The following is a 21,568-nucleotide window of genomic DNA, read 5'->3' as shown; positions in this document are numbered from 1 at the left end:
AGCACCCTTCGAATATGCTAATTCAAAAAATGCCACATTTAGTTTTGTGTTCAAAGAGCAAAAACAACATTTGCCGATATAATTAAAATGTTTTTCCATTCATCCTCATTCAATATAATCCCCAATATGCGTTTCCCATACATTTTTGTGATAAAATAGGACATTTAATCCCAAAATAAGGTCACAAGTTCAGTGGGCTGATGCCAGCGACAATTGTGTGGTGAAGACATTTATTGTTCTAAAAAAAACTGTGATCAATAATTCAATTAATGCCTGGCTGTAACATCATTTCAAACATTGCCACTGCAAAATGCACAATTACACTTCAGCTCAGATATCAAAATCTCATAAAAAAAACAATGTTATGATTCTCAGGATGCAACGACAGCTTTTCAATTTAAGCATAAAAAAAGCAATTTCACAGCTAATCTGAAGAGATGAACATTCACAGACAACTGGGGGGGGGGGGGGGGAGGGGGGGTGCAAGTACTAGTGAGGGTAACTTCCATCATTTTTGGGTCATTTTCCAAATATAATATGTCAGAAATTGTACACCATAAACATCCCTCTGTTCAGAAGTCCATATGGCAGCAATACAAACTCAGAGTCCATTAAACCAGAGAGGCTTTCCCATCAGCTGATCTTGGCTGAGACTTTATCGGACAACGATGACATAATGATTTTTTTTTAAAAAGGTGACGCTGTCTCAAACAAACCATTACATCAGCTGATTCTCAGAGGGAGTTCACTTTGAGACGCTCAGAACTTGTGCTCCGCGACAAATATCGTCACGCGAATGATGGAGCTGCCTCTGAAGTTGATGACGTTGTTCACCGTGACCATCTCCAGGTCCAGAACCACCTCCCGAGGACCCGAGATGGGCCGGGACAGAACCAGCGTGGCGCTCACGTTACTGGTTTGCTGCAGAATAAAGAAAAGAAAGGAGAAGAATGTGAGGAAGGCACAGGAAGCCGATGTGACAGCTGCAGGAGGCGTCGGGGACTTTTCTTATCATGTATACGACGAGCAAACACAAGCACAAAGTCAGGGAAAGTTAATATGATTTCCATGAAGAGCAAAAGGTCAGGACAAGGTCTGTTTAAAGAGTCCCCTTTATGCAAATATTCAGGTGTATATCAGTATGTAGTGTCTCTACTTTAAAGAGTCCTCTCCTGCTGATGTTCAGGTGTATATCAGTATCTAGTGTCTCTACTTTAAAGAGTCCTCTCCTGCTGATGTTCAGGTGTATATCAGTATGTAGTGTCTCTACTTTAAAGAGTCCTCTCCTGCTGATGTTCAGGTGTATATCAGTATGTAGTGTCTCTACTTTAAAGAGTCCTCTCCTGCTGATGTTCAGGTGTATATCAGTATGTAGTGTCTCTACTTTAAAGAGTCCTCTCCTGCTGATGTTCAGGTGTATATCAGTATGTAGTGTCTCTACTTTAAAGAGTCCTCTCCTGCTGATGTTCAGGTGTATATCAGTATGTAGTGTCTCTACTTTAAAGAGTTCTCTCCTGCTGATGTTCAGGTGTATATCAGTATGTAGTGTCTCTACTTTAAAGAGTCCTCTCCTGCTGATGTTCAGGTGTATATCAGTATGTAGTGTCTCTATTTTAAAGAGTCCTCTCCTGCTGATGTTCATGTGTATATCAGTATTTAGTGTCTCTACTTTAAAGAGTCCTCTCCTGCTGATGTTCAGGTGTATATCAGTGTGTAGTGTCTCTACTTTAAAGAGTCCTCTCCTGCTGATGTTCAGGTGTATATCAGTATGTAGTGTCTCTACTTTAAAGAGTCCTCTCCTGCTGATGTTCAGGTGTATATCAGTATGTAGTGTCTCTACTTTAAAGAGTCCTCTCCTGCTGATGTTCAGGTGTATATCAGTATGTGGTGTCTCTACTTTAAAGAGTCCTCTCCTGCTGATGTTCAGGTGTATATCAGTATGTAGTGTCTCTACTTTAAAGAGCCCTCTCCTGCTGATGTTCAGGTGTATATCAGTATGTAGTGTCTCTACTTTAAAGAGTCCTCTCCTGCTGATGTTCAGGTGTATATCAGTATGTAGTGTCTCTACTTTAAAGAGTCCTCTCCTGCTGATGTTAAGGTTCATATCAGTATGTAGTGTCTCTACTTTAAAGAGTCCTCTCCTGCTGATGTTCAGGTGTATATCAGTATGTAGTGTCTCTACTTTAAAGAGTCCTCTCCTGCTGATGTTCAGGTGTATATCAGTATGTAGCATCTCTACTTTAAAGAGTTCTCTCCTGCTGAGGTTCAGGTGCATATCAGTATGTATGGCTCCAAAGATTGATGTCTGTAATGGTTCCCTCCAGAATATCCCAGACAGTTGAAATGTACAATAAAGGGTAATTTCCTATGTAAAAACTCAATGTCTCATGCCACAGAGAAACGTGTTTATTTATTAAGTAAATCTGTACCTCCCTAATATATAACACACGTATTGCTCCATCTACTGGCAGCACAATGCACTGAAGAGTCAGGTGATTCATATTTTACACTTTCTTTACACTCATTTTCCCAACCAATATTTGTAATAACCTGATTCATAAGCCCTTATAAAAAGCAGAGATGTTGTTGATTTGCATAAAAGGAGAACGTACAGGTGATACACATTAACGTTCAAATGTCTCAATCATTTAGACATCATATTTGGTTTTTTTTTCACACATGCTTTTCTTACATGTCAATACGCGTACTATAGCAAAAGGCCTTTTGTCATGTTAACACGTGATGTTACAGATACATATTTACTGTTTTTCAGACTTACACGTATAACAAAGTGCTCCAAACTGAATTTAGGAAAACAAATACAGTTTGTTGTTGCGAATTTACAATAGGAAACTTTTTAAAAATGAAAACCTGCATGTTTTTTTTTTGTCAGAGATGGATCAGACCTTTAACTTTAAACACATGAATGCATCAATAATGATCCAATTACATCATATATCATTCTGATAAAAGCCTGCATTTTGATTACTTTCTATTTGAGTACTTTCTGATACTTCTGAATACAGGATTTTTATTATAACAGTAGTATTTCTACACTGTGGTGTTACTATTTTAGAAAGTACAACATCAGATTACTTGATTAAGTTCCTTTAATGTACATGATAGATTTAACTGTACAGTATATGTACGCAACATGTTTTACTCTATAGGACGTGAAGTCTGTTTTTATTCCTTTATAAAACCTAAGGGTGGGGGAAATAATCGATAAAGCATAGTATCGCGACTGCGTGGTGATATTCTATTGATACACAGACGCCAAGTATCGATATTTTATTATAAACTATTCATATTGCAAATCCAAATTAAAGTTTTTGGTAACAATTGCTTTTTTCAATCCACTAGAGCACATGTGTCAAACTCAAGGCCCGGGGGCCAAATCAGGCCCTTGGTGGATTTAATTTCGGCCCGCAGGATAATTTCTAATTACTATTAGATCTGGCCCGCCGGTATATTGCACGCACACCTTCACTCCATCCTGAGGGTCTCCTCAGCTCAGAGCCTGAGCCCAAACATTGATGACCTTGCACCCAAGATGAGATGCCAAGTATCTGAGCTAGCATCACAGAGCAGCACACTGAGTTTAATGGATGTTTCCTTCTGCACTTTGTCTCTCACGACAACAGGGCATGTTTGGTTTCTCTTTGAGGGAAATAGTTTTGTTGAAGCTGTTGTTGGCCTGTGGGAAAATGTAATCATAAGAAATGACTCTGGAAAAGCTGCAGATAGAGCCATAAGAAATTAATCAACTGATTATTTAATGTTTAATGTTGTTTTTATAGGCAATCATTTAAGCTTTGTTAGTTCCAGGTTTAATATGTGCAATAAGTTCATTTCAATAAGTTCTGCAATAAACATTGAACCAGTCCGGCCCTCCACTAGTACCCATTTTTTTATTTTGGCCCACTGTGTCTTTGAGTTTGAAACCCCTGGGTTAGATGGTGCTGAGCATTTGTTGTGGCCATGGGTAAAGTCAGTGGGATTGGCAGGAAGTTAAAGTCAAAACAAAGAGGGAGTCAGCGGAGAAAGAAATCAGAAATGCGCCGGTCGCGTTTAAATCAAAGATATCAATCAATATACCGTATCGCAATACTTAGCATATCCTAGAATCGTAATCGCGGCTTAAAGGTCACCTATTATGCAAATCCACTTTTACACGTCTTTTCTACACGTCAACATGTGTCCCCTCTTCTTCATGTCTCTTCTACATCAACATGTGTCCCCTCTTCTTCATGTCTCTTCTACATCAACATGTGTCCCCTCTGTAGAAAGAGACTCTGAAAGTTTCAGGAACAAAGATTCTCTCTCTTTTTGATCCATTTCTATAAAAACCTGTCTGAAAATGAGCTGATCAGATTTTGGCCACTTTATGATGTCATAACGATGTTTTGGCTTGTGTAACCATTAGCCAATCAGCAACCAAGGTAACCCCCCCCCCCCCCCCCCCCTTATCACCTGAATCTCCTCCTAGAGCACCATTGTGTTCTTTTTAACCAAATGTCTCTCAGAGGGGCGTGGGGAGGGGCTCCTTATTCTCATCTAAAGTAACAGACAGAGAATCATTACTTTGGAAACAGGGCTGAAACAGAGGGGATTATGGGTAATGCTGCAATGATCTGTTTGGTGTTTGGAGCCAATCAGAGACAGGTTCTGGATATATCTGAGACCTGTGATATATTGATGAAAACAGTATAATAGGGGACCTTTAAGTATCGTGATGGTACCGTATCGCGGGGAGCCTGGTGATTCCCACCCCGAATAAACCCCATCTCTCTGTGTCTCTGCAGTACTCACCCTCATGTAGAACTCGCGGCCGTCGTTGCCCGACTTGATCTGGAAGATGTAGAAGGCGCCGGGGTAGCGCGTGGTGGCCTGCATCTGAAAGATATCTGCAGGCACAGCGCGCCCCGGAGAGAGGTCCATGTGTCGGTACAGAATAGTGAAGGGTTGGTCTCTGCAGGCAGGGTTCTCCGCAGAACACATGCACTGACTGCAGGGAGAACACGATACAAACATTCATATTAACACAAACATAAGAAGGTACATTTTCAATTATCTACAATAATAAATACAATTTAATAAAAATATGTATATAAAAATAGGTGGTTAAAATAAAATGTGCAATAAAACATAAAATAAAGAAAATTATTTAAAAATGAGAAGGACATGAAAAAATGTGTAAAAATGAATTAAAACAAAGGAATTAAAATGTCAGATAAACCCAGAAATAAAGAAACAATATTTAAATAAACATTAGAAGGTAAAGTAAATAGGTGAAGTTAAATATACAACTCAAATATTTATATAAAAATAGCTATTTAAAATAAAAACGTGCAAAAGAATAAAAGCAAAAATTAAATTCAAACAAAGGAATTGAAAAATAAAAAGGTCAAATACACAAAAAAATTAAACAGTACAAATACAGATGTGTATACAAACATTGAAAAATAAAGGTAAAATGTGCGAGAAAGTAAAAAGGAATACAATTTTACAAACGTTACAAGTAGTTATGCGTTATGGGAAAAATATGTATATTAAGATAATTGCAGTGGTGTTTTAGTACAGCAAAAAAGATGCTGAATTGAACCGTTAAAAAGGGTCAAAGAAGTCCAGTTATGGGGATTCATGGAACGAATATGTACATTTTAGGTGTTTACTGACTTGCAAAGTGTACATAGACGCTCTGGGTAATGAAACAAACTGATCTTATCAAATGTAATGATATGAAATACTCACTTGTCACCGACTTCAATGTAGGGCGGCTGACACTGAAGAGGGTCCAGGCATGTGTAGCCTCCCTGGAAATTGAAACATACTTGTTCTGTTGTACAGGTGTTGTTACCAGTGTCACATTCATTGATATCTTTAAAATCAAACACACGACAAAAATCAGATCAAAATCAGTTAAATCATCATCATCATCATCATCATCATCATCATCAGAGAAAACACTTTTTTTAAAGTATCAAAAATACAGTAAGTACCAACGATTTAACCCCAAAAAATAATTCTAAAAGTAAACACATGATAATTATGACAATTATTTTTAACATTAGCTGGTGTCAAAATAATAAAAATATGTTTAACGAGTCTAAATTCTTGCTTTATTTTCATTAAATACATTCATTTAAGCATTGCAGGTGCAAATGTAATATTCTGAACCGAATAAAAACACATTTTAGTTGACAGTTCAAAAATATTCGGAGCAAAGATAACAGGATAAACCTATATTTAAATGTTTCTTAATTCACAACACACAACAAGACTGGCTTTATGCTTCATTGTTCTATTCATCGACAGCGACACTGCATTTAAACTGCTGCTAATTGACATAATTATTGAGGATATATTCGGATGTCTTCTGTCCTGTGTGCGTTTACCTTCACAGCTCCTGCCGTCCTCGAACACGTAGTATCCGGGCGGACAGAGGCAGTAGAACGATCCGGGCGTGTTCGCACAATTGTGCTGACACAGAAAGTCTGAGAACTCGCACTCATTCAGGTCTGCAGGGAATCAAAGAAGATTCAGAGAAGTCAGAGAAATACTGGGAGAGTGTATGAGACAATCAACAACACAGTGGTGTAAAGTAACGAAGTGCATTTAATCAAGAACTGGACTTAAGTAGAACTTTGAGGTACTTTACCTGAGTATTTCCATTTCATGCTACTGTGTACTTCTACTCCACTAAATGTATTTAATACTTTTAGTTACTTTACAGACGTGGATGAATGATGTGAAATATAATCAAGTGTTAAATCAGACTTTAGTTCCACCTGGAGTAAATCCACCAGCTACCCTGCAGTATACAAAGTCATTCAAACTAGCTGCACCTTTACCAGCTTTGAGAACACTTTAATGATCAATCATTATAAAACATATCATATATATTATTCTGAAATGGACCAATCTGCACAATGACTACTTTTACTGTCGCTACTTTCACTATATTTTGATGAGAATACTTTCCTACTTTTACTTGAGGAACATTTTGAATGCAGGACTTTTACTGTAACAGAGTATTCCTACACTCTGGTACTTCTACTTTTACTCAAGAACAAGATCTGAGTACTTCTACTTTTACTCAAGTACAAGATCTGAGTATTTCTACTTTTACTCAAGTACAAGATCTGAGTACTTCTACTTTTACTCAAGTACAAGACCTGAGTACTTCTACTTTTACTCAAGTAGAAGATCTGAGTACTTCTACTTTTACTCAATTACAAGATCTAAGTACTTCTACTTTTACTCAAGTACAAGATCTGAGTACTTCTACTTTTACTCAAGTACAAGATCTGAGTACTTCTACTTTTACTCAAGTACAAGATCTGAGTACTTCTACTTTTACTCAAGTACAAGATCTGAGTACTTCTCCCACCTCTGAATACAACCCACTAATAGCTGATTTAACCCCATTAGATCAGAAGGAGCTGTTCTCACCTTTGCAGGTAATTCCGTCCACGGCCAGTTCAAAGCCCTCGTCACAGTTACACATGAAGGATCCGTACGAGTTCAAGCAGCCGTGACTGCAGGGCTCCTCCTCACACTCGTCCACATCTGCGGGGACAACACAGTATTTCATAAAAAGCCCAAATCTAATAACAGGGTGGTCTAACAACTTCTAGCCCCATCAAAACCACTTCTAAAGGAGAGAGAGGTGTGTGTGTGTGTGTGTGTGTGTGTGTGTGTGTGTGTGTGTGTGTGTGTGTGTGTGTGTGTGTGTGTGTGTGTGTGTGTGTGTGTGTGTGTGTGTGTGTGTGTGTGTGTGTGTGTGTGTGTGTGTGTGTGTACCTTGACAGGTCCTGCTGTCGGTGTTCAGGAGGAATCCGGTGTTACAGGAGCAGGAGTACGAGCCCGGGACGTTAGCACACAGCTGCTGGCAGTAACCATAGCGACATTCATCAATATCTGGACGAACAGAAGTAGAGAAAAACTGGTTATAAATCAAGATATACATATATATATATATATATTGTATATATCAATTCAGGAAATCCTGTTGTTGTTGATATATTTATAGAGTAAGTGTGTTTACTGGGAAATAATACAAATCTATCTTGCTTACATTTATTTGATTATCTTCATGATTTAATTAGGTAAAAACTCTGCTCAGCTACTTAGCTGTACACACCACAAGAGGGCGCTGTCCTAAAGCTTTAGTAGTGTAGGTTGTATTTGATAAAAGTACACACTTGGCGACTGTCTCATTTGTTTTCAGTTTTTATACGAAAGCGTAATGGACCACTTTTGCACCTGAACATCAGCAGGAGAGGACTCTTTAAAGTAGAGACACTACTGATATACACCTGAACATCAGCAGGAGAGGACTCTTTAAAGTAGAGACACTACATACTGATATACACCTGAACATCAGCAGGAGAGGACTCTTTAAAGTAGAGACACTACACACTGATATACACCTGAACATCAGCAGGAGAGGACTCTTTAAAGTAGAGACACTACATACTGATATACACCTGAACATCAGCAGGAGAGGACTCTTTAAAGTAGAGACACTACAGTACATACTGATATACACCTGAACTTCAGCAGGAGAGTACTCTTTAAAGTAGAGACACTACGTACTGATATACACCTGAACATCAGCAGGAGAGGACTCTTTAAACACGTTTTGGAGACTGGAGTACATGCAATATAAATAAGTAGTGTTATGCTGCTGTTACTCACCCTGGCACTGCCCCCCAATGAGCCAGTATCCCTCAATGCAGGAGCAGGTGTACCCCCCCTCTGTGTTGATGCACACCTGGGTTGGGTTGCAGTGATGAGTGTTCGTCTCACACTCGTCAATGTCTGTAACAGAGAGGGAGAGGTGTTGTTAGAAACTGTGGAACATATGACCAAGATGCAAACTTAGTGGAAATGCATACGTCTGTTTTTACACTGTTGTTTTATCATTACACTATGTTATTTATAGAGTTTGCAACTTCAGTGGTCACTCACATTTTTCTTATACCTGGAATGGAGTTGTCTGTATAAATAACCTTTTTTTATTTTAAAACACTTCAAACAAATCTTATCCGTCTCCTCTGAAGCTTATCGGCTCTGTCAGCCCGAAGCTGGTGGGCAGCTCATGAAACACTCTATATAAGGACTGAACTGAGGGGTGTGTGTGTGTGTGTGTGTGTGTGTGTGTGTGTGTGTGTGTGTGTGTGTGTGTGTGTGTGTGTGTGTGTGTGTGTGTGTGTGTGTGTGTGTGTGCGCGCTACACATGGGCTAAGGATGAAGACCCTTCAGAGAGTTTCTGAAGGGTAACTGCCTGCAGGCCGGGGCCCCTGTAGCTGTTGGCCGGGGTCCGACTTATAGTCTGTTTCCAGCTCATAGAGTCCTACTGTGAACCCTGAAATGTTGAGTACCACAAAGTTTTATGTTTAGAAATGTAAAGCATAGAAACTGCCGGATGCTAACTTGCACATGTTGGACAATTTGCACATTTGCAGGTTATTGAGGATGGTGAATTAATTTAACCAGAAACAGGCCATATTTGTAGTGGGCTGATTTTCATTCATTTCTGGTCCTTCTTGAAGTTTTAGGGGACTCTGGATCATTAGGAACGGACAGATTGTTTATCTATTTTAAAAAACATTGTCAACAGTAGAGGTGATAATTGTCATCTTGTGCTCTCTATATCCAATTTTCGCAACACGGCTCATGGTAGTCAAAACCTGACCATTGAGACTACAAATATGGCCACTTTTTTGGAACGTAGCTTATGATAATTGTTTAGTAAAGTTATGATCCGGTAGTTTCTATGAGCTGGGGACCCGTACTATACATTTCTAAAATTAAACGTTGGGGTACTCAACATTTCTGGGTTTAACAGTGCTAGCAACTAGACTTTCATCCAAACCCTCCCACCCCCTCCTTAAAAGGGCCGGCGGTCCAAGTTGGCACAAAGGTCAGCCCCCCCCAACAGATGTTATCAGCTGCCTGTCCAAACACTAAGTGGGGCCCCCACCTACTTCCCCCCCCGACGCTTTTTTCTGCAGAGATCGGTGACTTCATGGTCTGAGAACCATCCACAGGGTGGGTCGTATCCTCATAAGGAAATATTATGATGGCTGTTATGATGAATTATGTGAGGAATTCAGAGTGTAATCGGAGAAATCGTTAATCTGTAGCAAAAAAAACTGGAAGGTGATACTGTATTGAAATGTTAACAAAGGGTGGTGAGAGCCTGGCTGTCGGAGACTTTTGACTCAGATTGCGTGGACTTTCTCCATGCCTGCAGCTTACTGGACATGCTTTTTAGTAATTTATGAAACCCTGAAAAGCAGAGTTAGTATCAGTAGGAATGGATGGACGGCTACTGGGCACAGGGGTCCTACCGGTTAGGGACACACATACTGTATGCAAAATGATTACAGAGACACACAATTATCCAAATAGGACATTATACATCCAAAACGAGTCCCAAATATGTCTTTATGTCAAAGATTCACCAAAATAAGACACAAGAAGACGTTATAAATCAAAAAGAAATACAACACAACTACAGAGACCTGGTTCAAAGATCCAGGAATCAGCTCAGACTAACACACACCATAATTCAATTTTTGTTTTTAGCACTATCAGAACACGGCTGCATTACTGACACTGATGGAGCGTGGTGCCATTAACTGGAACACAAAGCTGTGGTTGTTGCAAGTTCAGACGGGAAGTCACAGTCTGTCTAATTTCTGCCCCACAGCAGCATCAATCAACAAGCCATTACATCACCACACACACTCTCAAACACTCTCACACACACACACACACACACAGAGGCTGGCCTGTTCTCCAGGCATAGATTTGGCAACACATGACTTCATGTTTGACACGTTGACAGTGTAGTTTACCCAAACAAGGCTGCGAGCAGAGAAACACTCCATGTTTGTGCATGAGCTTGACTCCAAGGAAATGAAAACCGAGCTATATGTGTACATGTTTCCACCCAGTCACGGCTGGTTTATCCCAAACACCCCAAAAAGACTTTAAGGTGGCAACAGCTTGTCCCGGCTGGATACTGTGATGTTTTTCCGCGAGCTGGGGGGGAAATGAAGATACTTATTGTGTGTCTGACAGCTGAAATATGTTGTGAAATTCAACAGAAATAATCAGAAGTTTCGTCAGTTTGAGGCGCTGAAGGCCCCCCAGATGTGGCGCTGCAGAGAGCATCAAACATCTGTCTGTGAGATGTGATGGATGCATGCATTCCAAACAAAGTTCAACTATAATCTAATGACTTACACACAAATCTCTGGACTCTATGATGTTTCCCTTTGTCATCAACGTGCATGTAGTTTAACTTTAAGATCTGATTAACAACAGGAAGTGGCAGATGTCTTTCTGAAAACATCCACAGCTGCAGAAAAAGACACCGTGCATTTGTGCATCCAGGGCCGTCCCTCCCTACAGGCCGATCATGCAGACTGTGTGGGGCCTCACCTTGAGGAGGGGGCCTCACCTGAGCCGAAAATGTGGCGCACCTATGCGCTTATGCGGCGCAATTAGTGTGGCGCAGCACGGTTTCGCCACTGCGAGGCTACACTAGCACCCCCCCCCGAAGACAATCAGTCCTTTGACACATGCCAGTTGTTAGCAGGGATGAATTTCCCCTGCAAACTTCTCAGCTGGTTTCATTTAACAGTTTGAAGCCCATTGCGATGTGATATCAGAATGTGATTCCAGTCATTAGGTCTACTTCTCATTTAGGTCCAAATGTGGCAAATCATGTAGAGACCTCAGCATTAACTTCTAAGCCAAATTCAGGTCTGAAGTCATCGGTTTTCTGAGTCAGTCGACATCTCTGTGTCATGTTGTATATTATTACACAGCTTTGTTGAATACTCCATTCTGATGGGTCAACTTGGACATTTCACAGGTTGTTAATTTTCACTAACAGACCATTGTTAAGGACAACAGCCTGCTGCTAAGGAGAACAGACCGTTGACAGGAGAATAGACTGTTGCTAAGGAGAACAGACTGTTGCTAAGGAGAACAGACTGTTGATAGGAGAATAGACCGTTGCTGAGGAGAACGGACTGCTGAGGAGAACAGACCGTTGCTAAAGAGAACAGACCGTTGCTAAGGAGAACAGACTGTTGATAGGAGAATAGACCGTTGCTAAGGAGAACAGACCGTTGCTAAGGAGAACAGACCGTTGCTATGGAGAAAAGATTGTTGCTAAGGAGAACAGACTGTTGCTAAGGAGAACAGACCGTTGACAGGAGAATAGACCGTTGCTAAGGAAAACAGACCGTTAGTAAGGAGAACAGACTGCTAAAAAGAACAGGCTGCTGCTAAGGAGAACAGACCGTTGCTATGGAGAAAAGAATGTTGCAAAAGACAAAAGCTCCCTTTTAAGGAGAGAAAATACCATTACTGAGGAGAACAGACCAAGGGACTATGTGCAGTCATATCAATCCACAGAAAGAAGTCAGGTAAATGTAACGTAGTTTTCAAAAGAAGAGTTAAGTTTCTCACCATGACAGGAGCCCTGCTCTGCAGCAGCGTATCCCAGAATGCACTGCGCGGTGGACCTGACTCTGGGGTAGCTGGCCTCCACAGACCCGGCCTGGTCGGGGACGAAGGGCTCAGGAAACCCCAGAGATGTTTCAGGGTAGAGGGGCTCCGGCAGGGCGGGGGTCTCGGGTCTGAAGGGCTGGTTGTACAGATTCCTGGGGAGACACAGGTACCCTCCGTTCTGGTTCACACAGCGCATGTCTCCGCGGCAAACATCTGGCATGGTGCGACACTCGTCCACATCTGGAACACAGAGAGCTCTGATGAAGCCATTCCTGCACACATCACCTCACTCACTCACTGCTATCTGTAGCTGATGGGGGGGCTTTCTGCTTCACCACAGAGGGGTTTTACTGCAGATAAAGCTCTTAATGATAGGCAAAGAGCACTGGAGGACAGCACATTTACTCAAGCACTGCACTTAAGAAAGATTATGAGGTATTTTACTAATATCTGCGACTTCATACTTCTACTCAACTTCAATTCAGAGGTAAATATTGTCTCAACAACATACACTTACATAAATGATTTATTATGCATTACTTAATGGGGTTTGATCTTATGTAAAGAGTTTTAAGACAACTTTATTGATACATTGGTGATTTACACAACTGCTAGTAAAAAGTCCCACCTCTACCAGCTGCAACATTAAAGTGAACAACACATGAATGCATCAATGTTAATATTGCTATTAATGTGTGTACAATTACTATTAATAATATATATTATTCTGCATATTAAGTAGCTAAATGTACTCACCTATGCACTGTCTCGACCTGCGATCATAGGCAAACCCTTCTGTGCAGGTCTGAGGAGAGAAGACCAGATAAATATTCATAAAATCTATCTGTTACATTGCATGTATTTTCATCTTTATATACTGTGACAGTTGAATCCGTTTCCTTGTGTCAATAAAACCACATTAAGAGGAGATCTGCAGACAATAAGCATGGCTGTAGTCTAAACTGAATGAGATGGGAACACACTGAAGGAAAGGTGTTCATTACCTGTCCGTGTCCAGGCTGGATACAAAGCAGAATAAATACCAGAGCTGCCAACATCCTGCAAAGAGGGAAAGTATTTGTAACTCTTCTCAGAGAAGGCAGTAATTCGGTTTAAACACAAAGCAAACTCTGTTACGCAAAGAGAAGCTTACTGACCTTGCAGAGGAGCGAAACCTGAAGCCACGTCTTTCATAAAGCATCCTTCCTCAAAGGGGAAAAGAGTTTGACGACCCGTAAATTCTCCCCAAATCCCCTTTATGCTCTCACCACCCCCCCAACTATGCGCGAAAACCGACACCGGGGTCTCATGAACGGCAGCAGCTCCGGTGCATGGACTGAAGATCTGCAGGAATGCCTTCTTCAAAATGGACTGCGATCCGCTCTCTGCTGCTCATTATTTAGCAAAATGCAAATTGACCGGCCCCCTCCGAGCGCACACACACACAACAGCTGGATTCAATCATGGAGTGCCCCCCCCGCCCCCCTCCAGAGCTGCTGCTGGGGGGGGGGGGGGGGGGGGGGGGGGAAACAGGCAGAAAGCATACACAGTGGGTTTCTGTTTTCCAAAGATACAAACCCAACACTGCACATCTGGCTCTGCATGCTGTAGTAGCCACATCTGGTTGGTTGAAATGCACAAAAAAAGACAACACGCACAGCAGTAAATTTGCCCAGCAGTTCCTTTTATTTGATTTGAAACTCAGATTAAATCAAGTGTACTAACTCCTGTTAAAGGTAATCCAAGTTCAAGGTAATCCAACAATTTATTTTCCATGTTTTTTATACGTCTACAAAAGTTATTTTAAAGCGAGGATTTACAGTTTTTACATTTCATCAGCACACCTGGAGAAGCTCCCCTTCTGATTAATGTCTTTACAAAAATGCAGAGCAGCGCTGGCCAGCTCTGGTCAGGTAAAACTTTTTTAAATGTGCATTTTTTTACATTTTGTAAATATATATATTTATATTAACCATATACAATCCTGATTATACAACCAATTAGCAAAAATGCAGGCACTTAAAACTCCCAAAACTTCCTTTATAGTGCCTATAAATAAGAAAAGAAACGCCACTCCCCTTTACATATAACTATAATAACATATGAGCTGATCAACCACAGGCCGCAGACGTAATTACAACGCTTTGCCTATCACAGTCCGGCCGTCTGCGACAGACAAGACTTCGCAAGAAATGTCTTCATGGGTTTAACAGATGCACTGAAGCACGTACATCTCCACACAGGCTTTTGCTGCCAGAGCTTTAGGAAAGTCCTGGATCAGATGCAGTTTGCTGCTGAAAAGAGGAATAAAAACGACTCGGAGGACGTGAGACGTTTCCTCTGGTCTCGATGGATTGAGCTGCACACAGTGAGTTTTAAAGGTCACTCAAGTGGAGACAAATCTAAATGTAACTCATAATGAAGAGGACAGTTTCTATAAAAATCAAATATGTTGTTTTCTGAAGTATGAATGATCCAAACACTCATCTCGCGTCCTTTCATTGCTTATTTTTAACTGAAATAAAGCTGAGACAGATTGCATAGAGCGGTAATTGCTTAAAAAAAAAAAACGACATTAAGTTTCAGTCCCCTCTTTAAAGAAAAAAGAGATTACTAAGCCTATGAGCTTTATTTCTGCAGGATATGTAAAAGAAGAGCAGCAGTGAGTGTAACTCAGTCTGTGTAGTGTATTCGTTATGGTTTAAAGTGTGTATCACTGCTTTAACAGGTCTTTGAGCACCGCCCCCCCGCTCTCTGCGGACACCGGCACCGGGGTGAAGGTGGGCAGCGCGGCGGAGATGGGCTTCATTAGCAGGTGACCCCCAGGACCCCCGGAGCTGGAGCCGGCCAGCAGGGGGACGGCAGCGGAGCGCGGAGCCAGGAACGGGTTCATCTCGCCGGGTCGCTTCCCGTACGACGAACCCCCTGTGAGGAGGAGAGGACAAATGATGTGTGGTTCATTTCAAGAGTTTGGGCTGTTTTCCGTTCAATGACATGTCTTGTTTTAAAGACTGGTGGATAGTATATCTGAATAAGTATAAAAACATGCACAATTAGCTAACTAAGTAATCATTTAATAATGCCTCATTTGCATATCTAAACATAACACTTCAGAAAACTTGTTTAACCCTATTCACCTGTAGTGACCATCAATGCATTAAAAAAAAAAATCACTCAAAACCCACCTGTTCAACACTGCATTCAACCTCTGACCCCCCCCCTCCCCTTTTCTGTTTGTTTGTCTCTTTGTGTATTTTTCTTCGTTTTCTGTTTTATTCTCTGTCAATGCATCTGAGTTTTTTGAAAAGCACTTTATAAGCGTCATGTATTATTATTATTATTGTAGTGTAGTGACCTCCTATGAGGAGACATTTAAAGGGGACCTATCATGCAAAATGCACTTTTGTACATCTTTTATACATGAATATGTGTCCCTGGTGTTCCAGGGAACTCACTAAGTGTCAGAAAACACAACCCTCTCTATTTTCCTCCATTCCCAAATCTCTTAAAAAGGGGCTGCAACGGATCTGATACAGACTGATCCAGATTTGAACACTTCTATGACGTCACAGAAGTGGCGCTACGGCTATTGGGCCAACTCCCCCAATCAGGAGGAGACAGCCACGGACATTGCCGTTGGAAAGCGCTGGAGACGCTGTAGTACATATGCCAGGCCTGTAGATGGTGCTGTTCTCACAGAATCAGCCCATGATGCAAAGACAGTGTTAAATTGAGCGAAATGAGGAATGGCTAAAATGCATGATCTGTTTGGTATTTTGAAAAATAAAAAGTATAAATATGCCTTATATAGGTATGGTCCTACACTATATTATTCAAATATAGCATGATAGGTCCACTTTAAATTAAGTTTAATATGATGCATTCACTGTTAATTTTAAGGTTTTGGGCTATTTCGCCTGGACTAGTGATTAGTTAAAATCTAATAAATCCACATGTGTCTGTAGATTTCTCCTAAATTCACCAAAAGTTAACATTAATTAAGACCTCATTTACATATTCAAACATAACATGTCAGAAAACATGTAATACACAAAAGTATTGTGTTAATGTCAGTAATGAAGTGGGGAAGTTTCATCTGTTAGTTCAACATTTGGCCCCGTTCTCCTGCAGTGTCTTAATGTTGGCGGTTACTCCCAAAGTGTTTACCTGCGGCGGAGCCTGACGCTGCGTTGTTGGTTCTCCTCGGAGGCGGCGCGCTCAGAGGCGTGATTTCATGGACGAGGAGTTTTGGTGCGGGCATCGAAGGCGATGACTCGATCTCCAGGAACTTTACAAACATCTCTGAGAAGGACTGCAAGAACAACAAAGAGAGGAAAGTGTGAAGGGCTGCTGAAATACGGAGCACAACTCTGCTTCACATCTTACACAAGGAGTCCAAAATGAAGAGTTAGATTCAGAATAACTTCCCGGGAAAGAAATGGTGAAGAAAAAATCTACTATGGTGTATCGCAGAGGTGAGCATTGGGATAACAACCCTGGCAAAAACTGACATTAACTGAGATGTAACTCAAATGCACCTTTTTTTTCGTTTAAAATGAATGTTTTTTACTCCGAGGAACCACATCTCCTCACTTTGCAAAGCTGGATCAACCCCATGAGACTTTTACATTGTAGAGCAAGTCTGGTTATCAACAAGTACTAACAATAAACAATATAAATACAACTATTTACATTCATAAAATCATAAAGATAGGTACATGATAACTGGCACTACATTAGGAATGTAAATCAACAACAAAAAAAATCATAAAAAAATCACTCGGCAGAACCAAAAATAATAAAGAAGTATTTATTAACAATTATTTTTTGTTAATTGTCAGTTAAATGAAATCTAGTGGCACCAACTTGTTTTTTCCATATTCCCAATTCATGGTGACGTCAAAATGGTGATTTAGATTAATGGTACAGACATATTTCCCCTTGTGCATATTATTATCTCTTCTCCTGTTTTCACTCTGGACGTTTCCTTGTGAAAGCATACAGACCCCGAGTGCTTTGTTTCTCTATAAATGAAGGGAAGTTATGCTGGAGCCGGTCTGTGATAACTCGCTGAAAGAGAGTCCTGGGAAGTGTGGTGTTTGTCCAATATACAACATAAATCAGTCCGAGCCATTACAGCGTTTCTCTGGGCTTTGCAGCCTTTTGGGTGGGGCGGGTTTGTTGGTCTCTCCTCAAAAGTAATTGTGATTTTACATTATTTTGCACCATCATAACTATAGATGGACTGAAATAAGGTCTGTGGTTAACACAAGCTGAACACACTTTAATGTTTTGTTCTACGACATAAAATACGTCAGTAAATACCCCACTGGTGGATTTAAAAACGGCGGTTGCTAACAAGGGTCTAAATGAGACGACTAAATGTCATCACGTCCAACATTAGCCACCTTTAGCTTAGCAGTGGTGACGTGAAGTCATGTGACCGTGCTGTAGTTCCTTTATAGCCCAACATTAGCCACCTTTAGCTTAGCGGTGGTGACGTGAAGTCATGTGACCGTGCTGTAGTTCCTTTATAGCCCAACATTAGCCACCTTTAGCTTAGCGGTGGTGACGTGAAGTCATGTGACCGTGCTGTAGTTCCTTTATAGCCCAACATTAGCTACCTTTAGCTTAGCGGTGGTGACGTGAAGTCATGTGACCGTGCTGTAGTTCCTTTATAGCCCAACATTAGCCACCTTTAGCTTAGTGGTGGTGACGTGAAGTCATGTGACCGTGCTGTAGTTCCTTTATAGCCCAACATTAGCCACCTTTAGCTTAGCGGTGGTGACGTGAAGTCATGTGACCGTGCTGCAGTTCCTTTATAGCCCAACATTAGCCACCTTTAGCTTAGTGGTGGTGACGTGAAGTCATGTGACCGTGCTGTAGTTCCTTTATAGCCCAACATTCGAGGTTGGACTACTGCAACGCTCTGTACGTGGGTATGGACCAGGCGTCAATTAAACGCCTGCAGCTAGTGTAGAACGCAGCTGCACGTCTTCTGACTGGCCACAAAAAGCGTGACCACATCACCCCAATTCTGGCCTCACTGCACTGGCTTCCAATTCGGTTCAGAATTGATTTTAAACTCCTTTTATTTGTTTTTAAAGCACTAAATGGGCTGGCTCCGGCCTATATAGCCGAACTCCTCCAGCGCTACACCCCAGCCAGACTTTTAAGATCTGCTGACCAGCTGCTGCTGATAGTGCCCAAGACCAGGCTCAAAACCCGAGGGCACCGAGCCTTCGCAGCAGCTGGCCCTAGGCTCTGGAACAGTCTGCCCCTCCATGTGAGGTCGGCCCAGACCCTAGGTTTTTTTTAATCTACTCTTAAAAACACACTTCTTCTCCCTGGCCTTTTAGTCAGAGCGGAGCACGACTCCTGACTTTTCCCTGTGTTTTTTATATATCTGTTGTAATTTATTGTCTTTTATTGTGATTGTAGTAATGTGTTTTTATGTGATTGTACTATTTATCACATGTACAGCACTTTGGCCCAACCAAAAATCGCTCTTAAATGTGCTTTATAAATGAATTTGTATTTAAATTTGAACATTAGCCACCTTTTAGCTTAGCGGTGGTGACGTGAAGTCATGTGACCGTGCTGTAGTTCCTTTATAGCCCAACATTAGCTACCTTTAGCTTAGCAGTGGTTATTTGCTATTTGTGGAGGGATCTAGCATGATGCTAACTTTGTGAACCTAACGTTTGGTTTCTTTCTTACCGAGTTGAGGGTCTGTGCACTGGTGGGTCTCTGAGGAGTGTTCGGGACACTCTGAGCTCCTCTTCCTCCGAGCCAGGTAGAAACCCATCCTGTGACACCGTGACGATCGTCGTCCTCCAACATCTGCAGACAGAAGTGTAGGACTATTTAAACACTTACACACAAACATAACAAATAACAGACAGTGCTGGAACGTGCAGAAACCAGACAGAGATGTTCGAAGCATCCACCAAATAATGTTAATTCATCGAGTCAATATCTCTATCCTTATTTTAGATGAACAGTTTTTTTTGTTCAGGAATTCGATTCCCTTAAATCTAACCGAAAATCCAGGTGCAGACATTTGAGACAAATCCTTTTTATGATCTCAGAAGGAATAAAGTCTCCAAATGGTCATAAAACACCTTATAAATGTATGAATAAGTACATAAAAATACAGAATGAATTGATGAAAAGTGAACATTACAGTCTTATAAAGTTCATTCAGGCTTTTTTTGTCATTGTTCTTCTGTTTCCAAAGAGGCGGTAAGATTATTTCCCTTTAAATTGATTTCCTTTCCGTCTGCCGCCACTTTCTGGACACTAACTTTGTGTACCCACTAAATACTTAAGCTCATACACAGAAGGAAACTCCAGAATTTATTATCCTCAATTTTTTTTTAGAATCTTTCTTCCTTTCATAACGCAGCAGATCCACTGAATGTGAAATATGGTCTGTTTTTGTGGGACACTTGGCTGCGGTAAACATGAGTAGAGTGGAAAAATCTTAATAGAAATAACAGGACATGAGGGAGGGCTTGAAAATAAAATGGAACGACCTCCGACACAATTAATATGGCTCTTCTGAGGAGATGTAATCGCATTTGTGTGTCTCTGTTTTTGCTTTAGCAGTGTTGGGTAATCGCTGGCCGGAGTCCCACAGGGCAGGAGGTCTGGATGGGGAAACACTTTCTGTTTGTGAGCACCGAGAGATCTGCTTGAGTTAAAAGTCACAGCTCAAAAGTAAAATGTAGTGACAATTAGTCTCTCTTTTAGCAACAGTAAGCCTGCCTACTTTTATTGTCATTATCTTTTAGTTTGCCCATGCTGTTATGCTTTTATTTTTTATTAAAGGGGCCCTACTGTGCTCATTTTCAGATTCATATCAGTATGTAGTGTCTCTACTTTAAAGAGTCCTCTCCTGCTGATGTTCAGGTGTATATCAGTATGTAGTGTCTCTACTTTAAAGAGTCCTCTCCTGCTGATGTTCAGGTGTATATCAGTATGTAGTGTCTCTACTTTAAAGAGTCCTCTCCTGCTGATGTTCAGTTGTATATCAGTATGTACTGTCTCTACTTTAAAGAGTCCTCTCCTGCTGATGTTCAGGTGTATTTCAGTAGTAGTGTCTCTACTTTAAAGAGTCCTCTCCTGCTGATGTTCAGTTGTATATCAGTATGTACTGTCTCTACTTTAAAGAGTCCTCTCCTGCTGATGTTCAGGTGTATATCAGTATGTAGTGTCTCTACTTTAAAGAGTCCTCTCCTGCTGATGTTCTGGTGTATATCAGTATGTAGTGTCTCTACTTTAAAGAGTCCTCTCCTGCTGATGTTCAGGTGTATATCAGTATGTAGTGTCTCTACTTTAAAGAGTCCTCTCCTGCTGATGTTCAGGTGTATATCAGTATGTAGTGTCTCTACTTTAAAGAGTCCTCTCCTGCTGATGTTCAGGTGTATATCAGTATGTAGTGTCTCTACTTTAAAGAGTCCTCTCCTGCTGATGTTCAGTTGTATATCAGTATGTACTGTCTCTACTTTAAAGAGTCCTCTCCTGCTGATGTTCAGGTGTATTTCAGTAGTAGTGTCTCTACTTTAAAGAGTCCTCTCCTGCTGATGTTCAGTTGTATATCAGTATGTACTGTCTCTACTTTAAAGAGTCCTCTCCTGCTGATGTTCAGGTGTATATCAGTATGTAGTGTCTCTACTTTAAAGAGTCCTCTCCTGCTGATGTTCTGGTGTATATCAGTATGTAGTGTCTCTACTTTAAAGAGTCCTCTCCTGCTGATGTTCAGGTGTATATCAGTATGTAGTGTCTCTACTTTAAAGAGTCCTCTCCTGCTGATGTTCAGGTGTATATCAGTATGTAGTGTCTCTACTTTAAAGAGTCCTCTCCTGCTGATGTCCATGCTTTAATGTTCAAAAAGCTTTCTCACACTGCCTGTGCTGCAGCACCTCTTTTCACCCTCTGTCTGAAACCAGAGCCCAGTCTGCTCTGATTGGTTAGCTGGCCGGCACTGTTGTGATTGGTCAACTGCTTAAGAGATGTCCCGCCT

General features: G+C 41.0%; 2 protein-coding genes across 2 annotated transcripts; both read right to left on the bottom strand.

Annotated features, from left to right (window-relative positions):
* Nucleotides 1-213: 213 nt before the first annotated feature.
* On the bottom strand, nucleotides 214-13,953 carry fbln5 (fibulin 5). The gene is made up of 11 exons (XM_079640693.1): nucleotides 13,698-13,953; nucleotides 13,545-13,599; nucleotides 13,297-13,345; nucleotides 12,499-12,780; nucleotides 8,704-8,826; nucleotides 7,807-7,923; nucleotides 7,456-7,572; nucleotides 6,399-6,521; nucleotides 5,755-5,881; nucleotides 4,813-5,008; nucleotides 214-921 (listed from the first exon to the last, which is right to left on the bottom strand). Exons 1-11 carry the CDS (start codon nucleotides 13,739-13,741, stop codon nucleotides 760-762), a joined length of 1,395 nt encoding a protein of 464 aa, XP_079496819.1. The 5' UTR covers nucleotides 13,742-13,953; the 3' UTR covers nucleotides 214-759.
* Nucleotides 13,954-14,203: 250 nt separating this feature from the next.
* On the bottom strand, nucleotides 14,204-19,569 carry LOC307047684 (thyroid receptor-interacting protein 11-like). Its single transcript, XM_079694800.1, has 3 exons — nucleotides 19,261-19,569; nucleotides 16,708-16,852; nucleotides 14,204-15,465 (listed from the first exon to the last, which is right to left on the bottom strand). Exons 1-3 carry the CDS (start codon nucleotides 19,381-19,383, stop codon nucleotides 15,254-15,256), a joined length of 480 nt encoding a protein of 159 aa, XP_079550926.1. The 5' UTR covers nucleotides 19,384-19,569; the 3' UTR covers nucleotides 14,204-15,253.
* Nucleotides 19,570-21,568: the final 1,999 nt, after the last annotated feature.

Source organism: Notothenia rossii, assembly GCF_949606895.1.
Source record: "Notothenia rossii genome assembly, chromosome: 7".
NCBI classification, from domain to species: Eukaryota; Metazoa; Chordata; class Actinopteri; order Perciformes; family Nototheniidae; genus Notothenia; species Notothenia rossii.
The sequence above is the reverse complement of the archived record's forward strand: the minus strand, read 5'-3'. Positions and strand labels throughout refer to the sequence as shown.

Coding starts and splice junctions, on each gene's coding strand:
- fbln5 (XM_079640693.1), bottom strand. CDS start 13,741: ATGCTTTATGAAAGACGTGGCTTCAGGTTTCGCTCCTCTGCAAG. Junction 8,827..12,498: donor AGAGCAGGGCTCCTGTCATG/GTGAGAAACTTA, acceptor TCTCTGTTACAG/ACATTGACGAGTGTGAGACG. Junction 7,573..7,806: donor CGACAGCAGGACCTGTCAAG/GTACACACACAC, acceptor TTGTCCCCGCAG/ATGTGGACGAGTGTGAGGAG.
- LOC307047684 (XM_079694800.1), bottom strand. CDS start 19,383: ATGTTGGAGGACGACGATCGTCACGGTGTCACAGGATGGGTTTCTACC. Junction 16,853..19,260: donor GTGCACAGACCCTCAACTCG/GTAAGAAAGAAA, acceptor TTGTTCTTGCAG/TCCTTCTCAGAGATGTTTGT. Junction 15,466..16,707: donor AGCGTCAGGCTCCGCCGCAG/GTAAACACTTTG, acceptor TCCTCCTCACAG/GGGGTTCGTCGTACGGGAAG.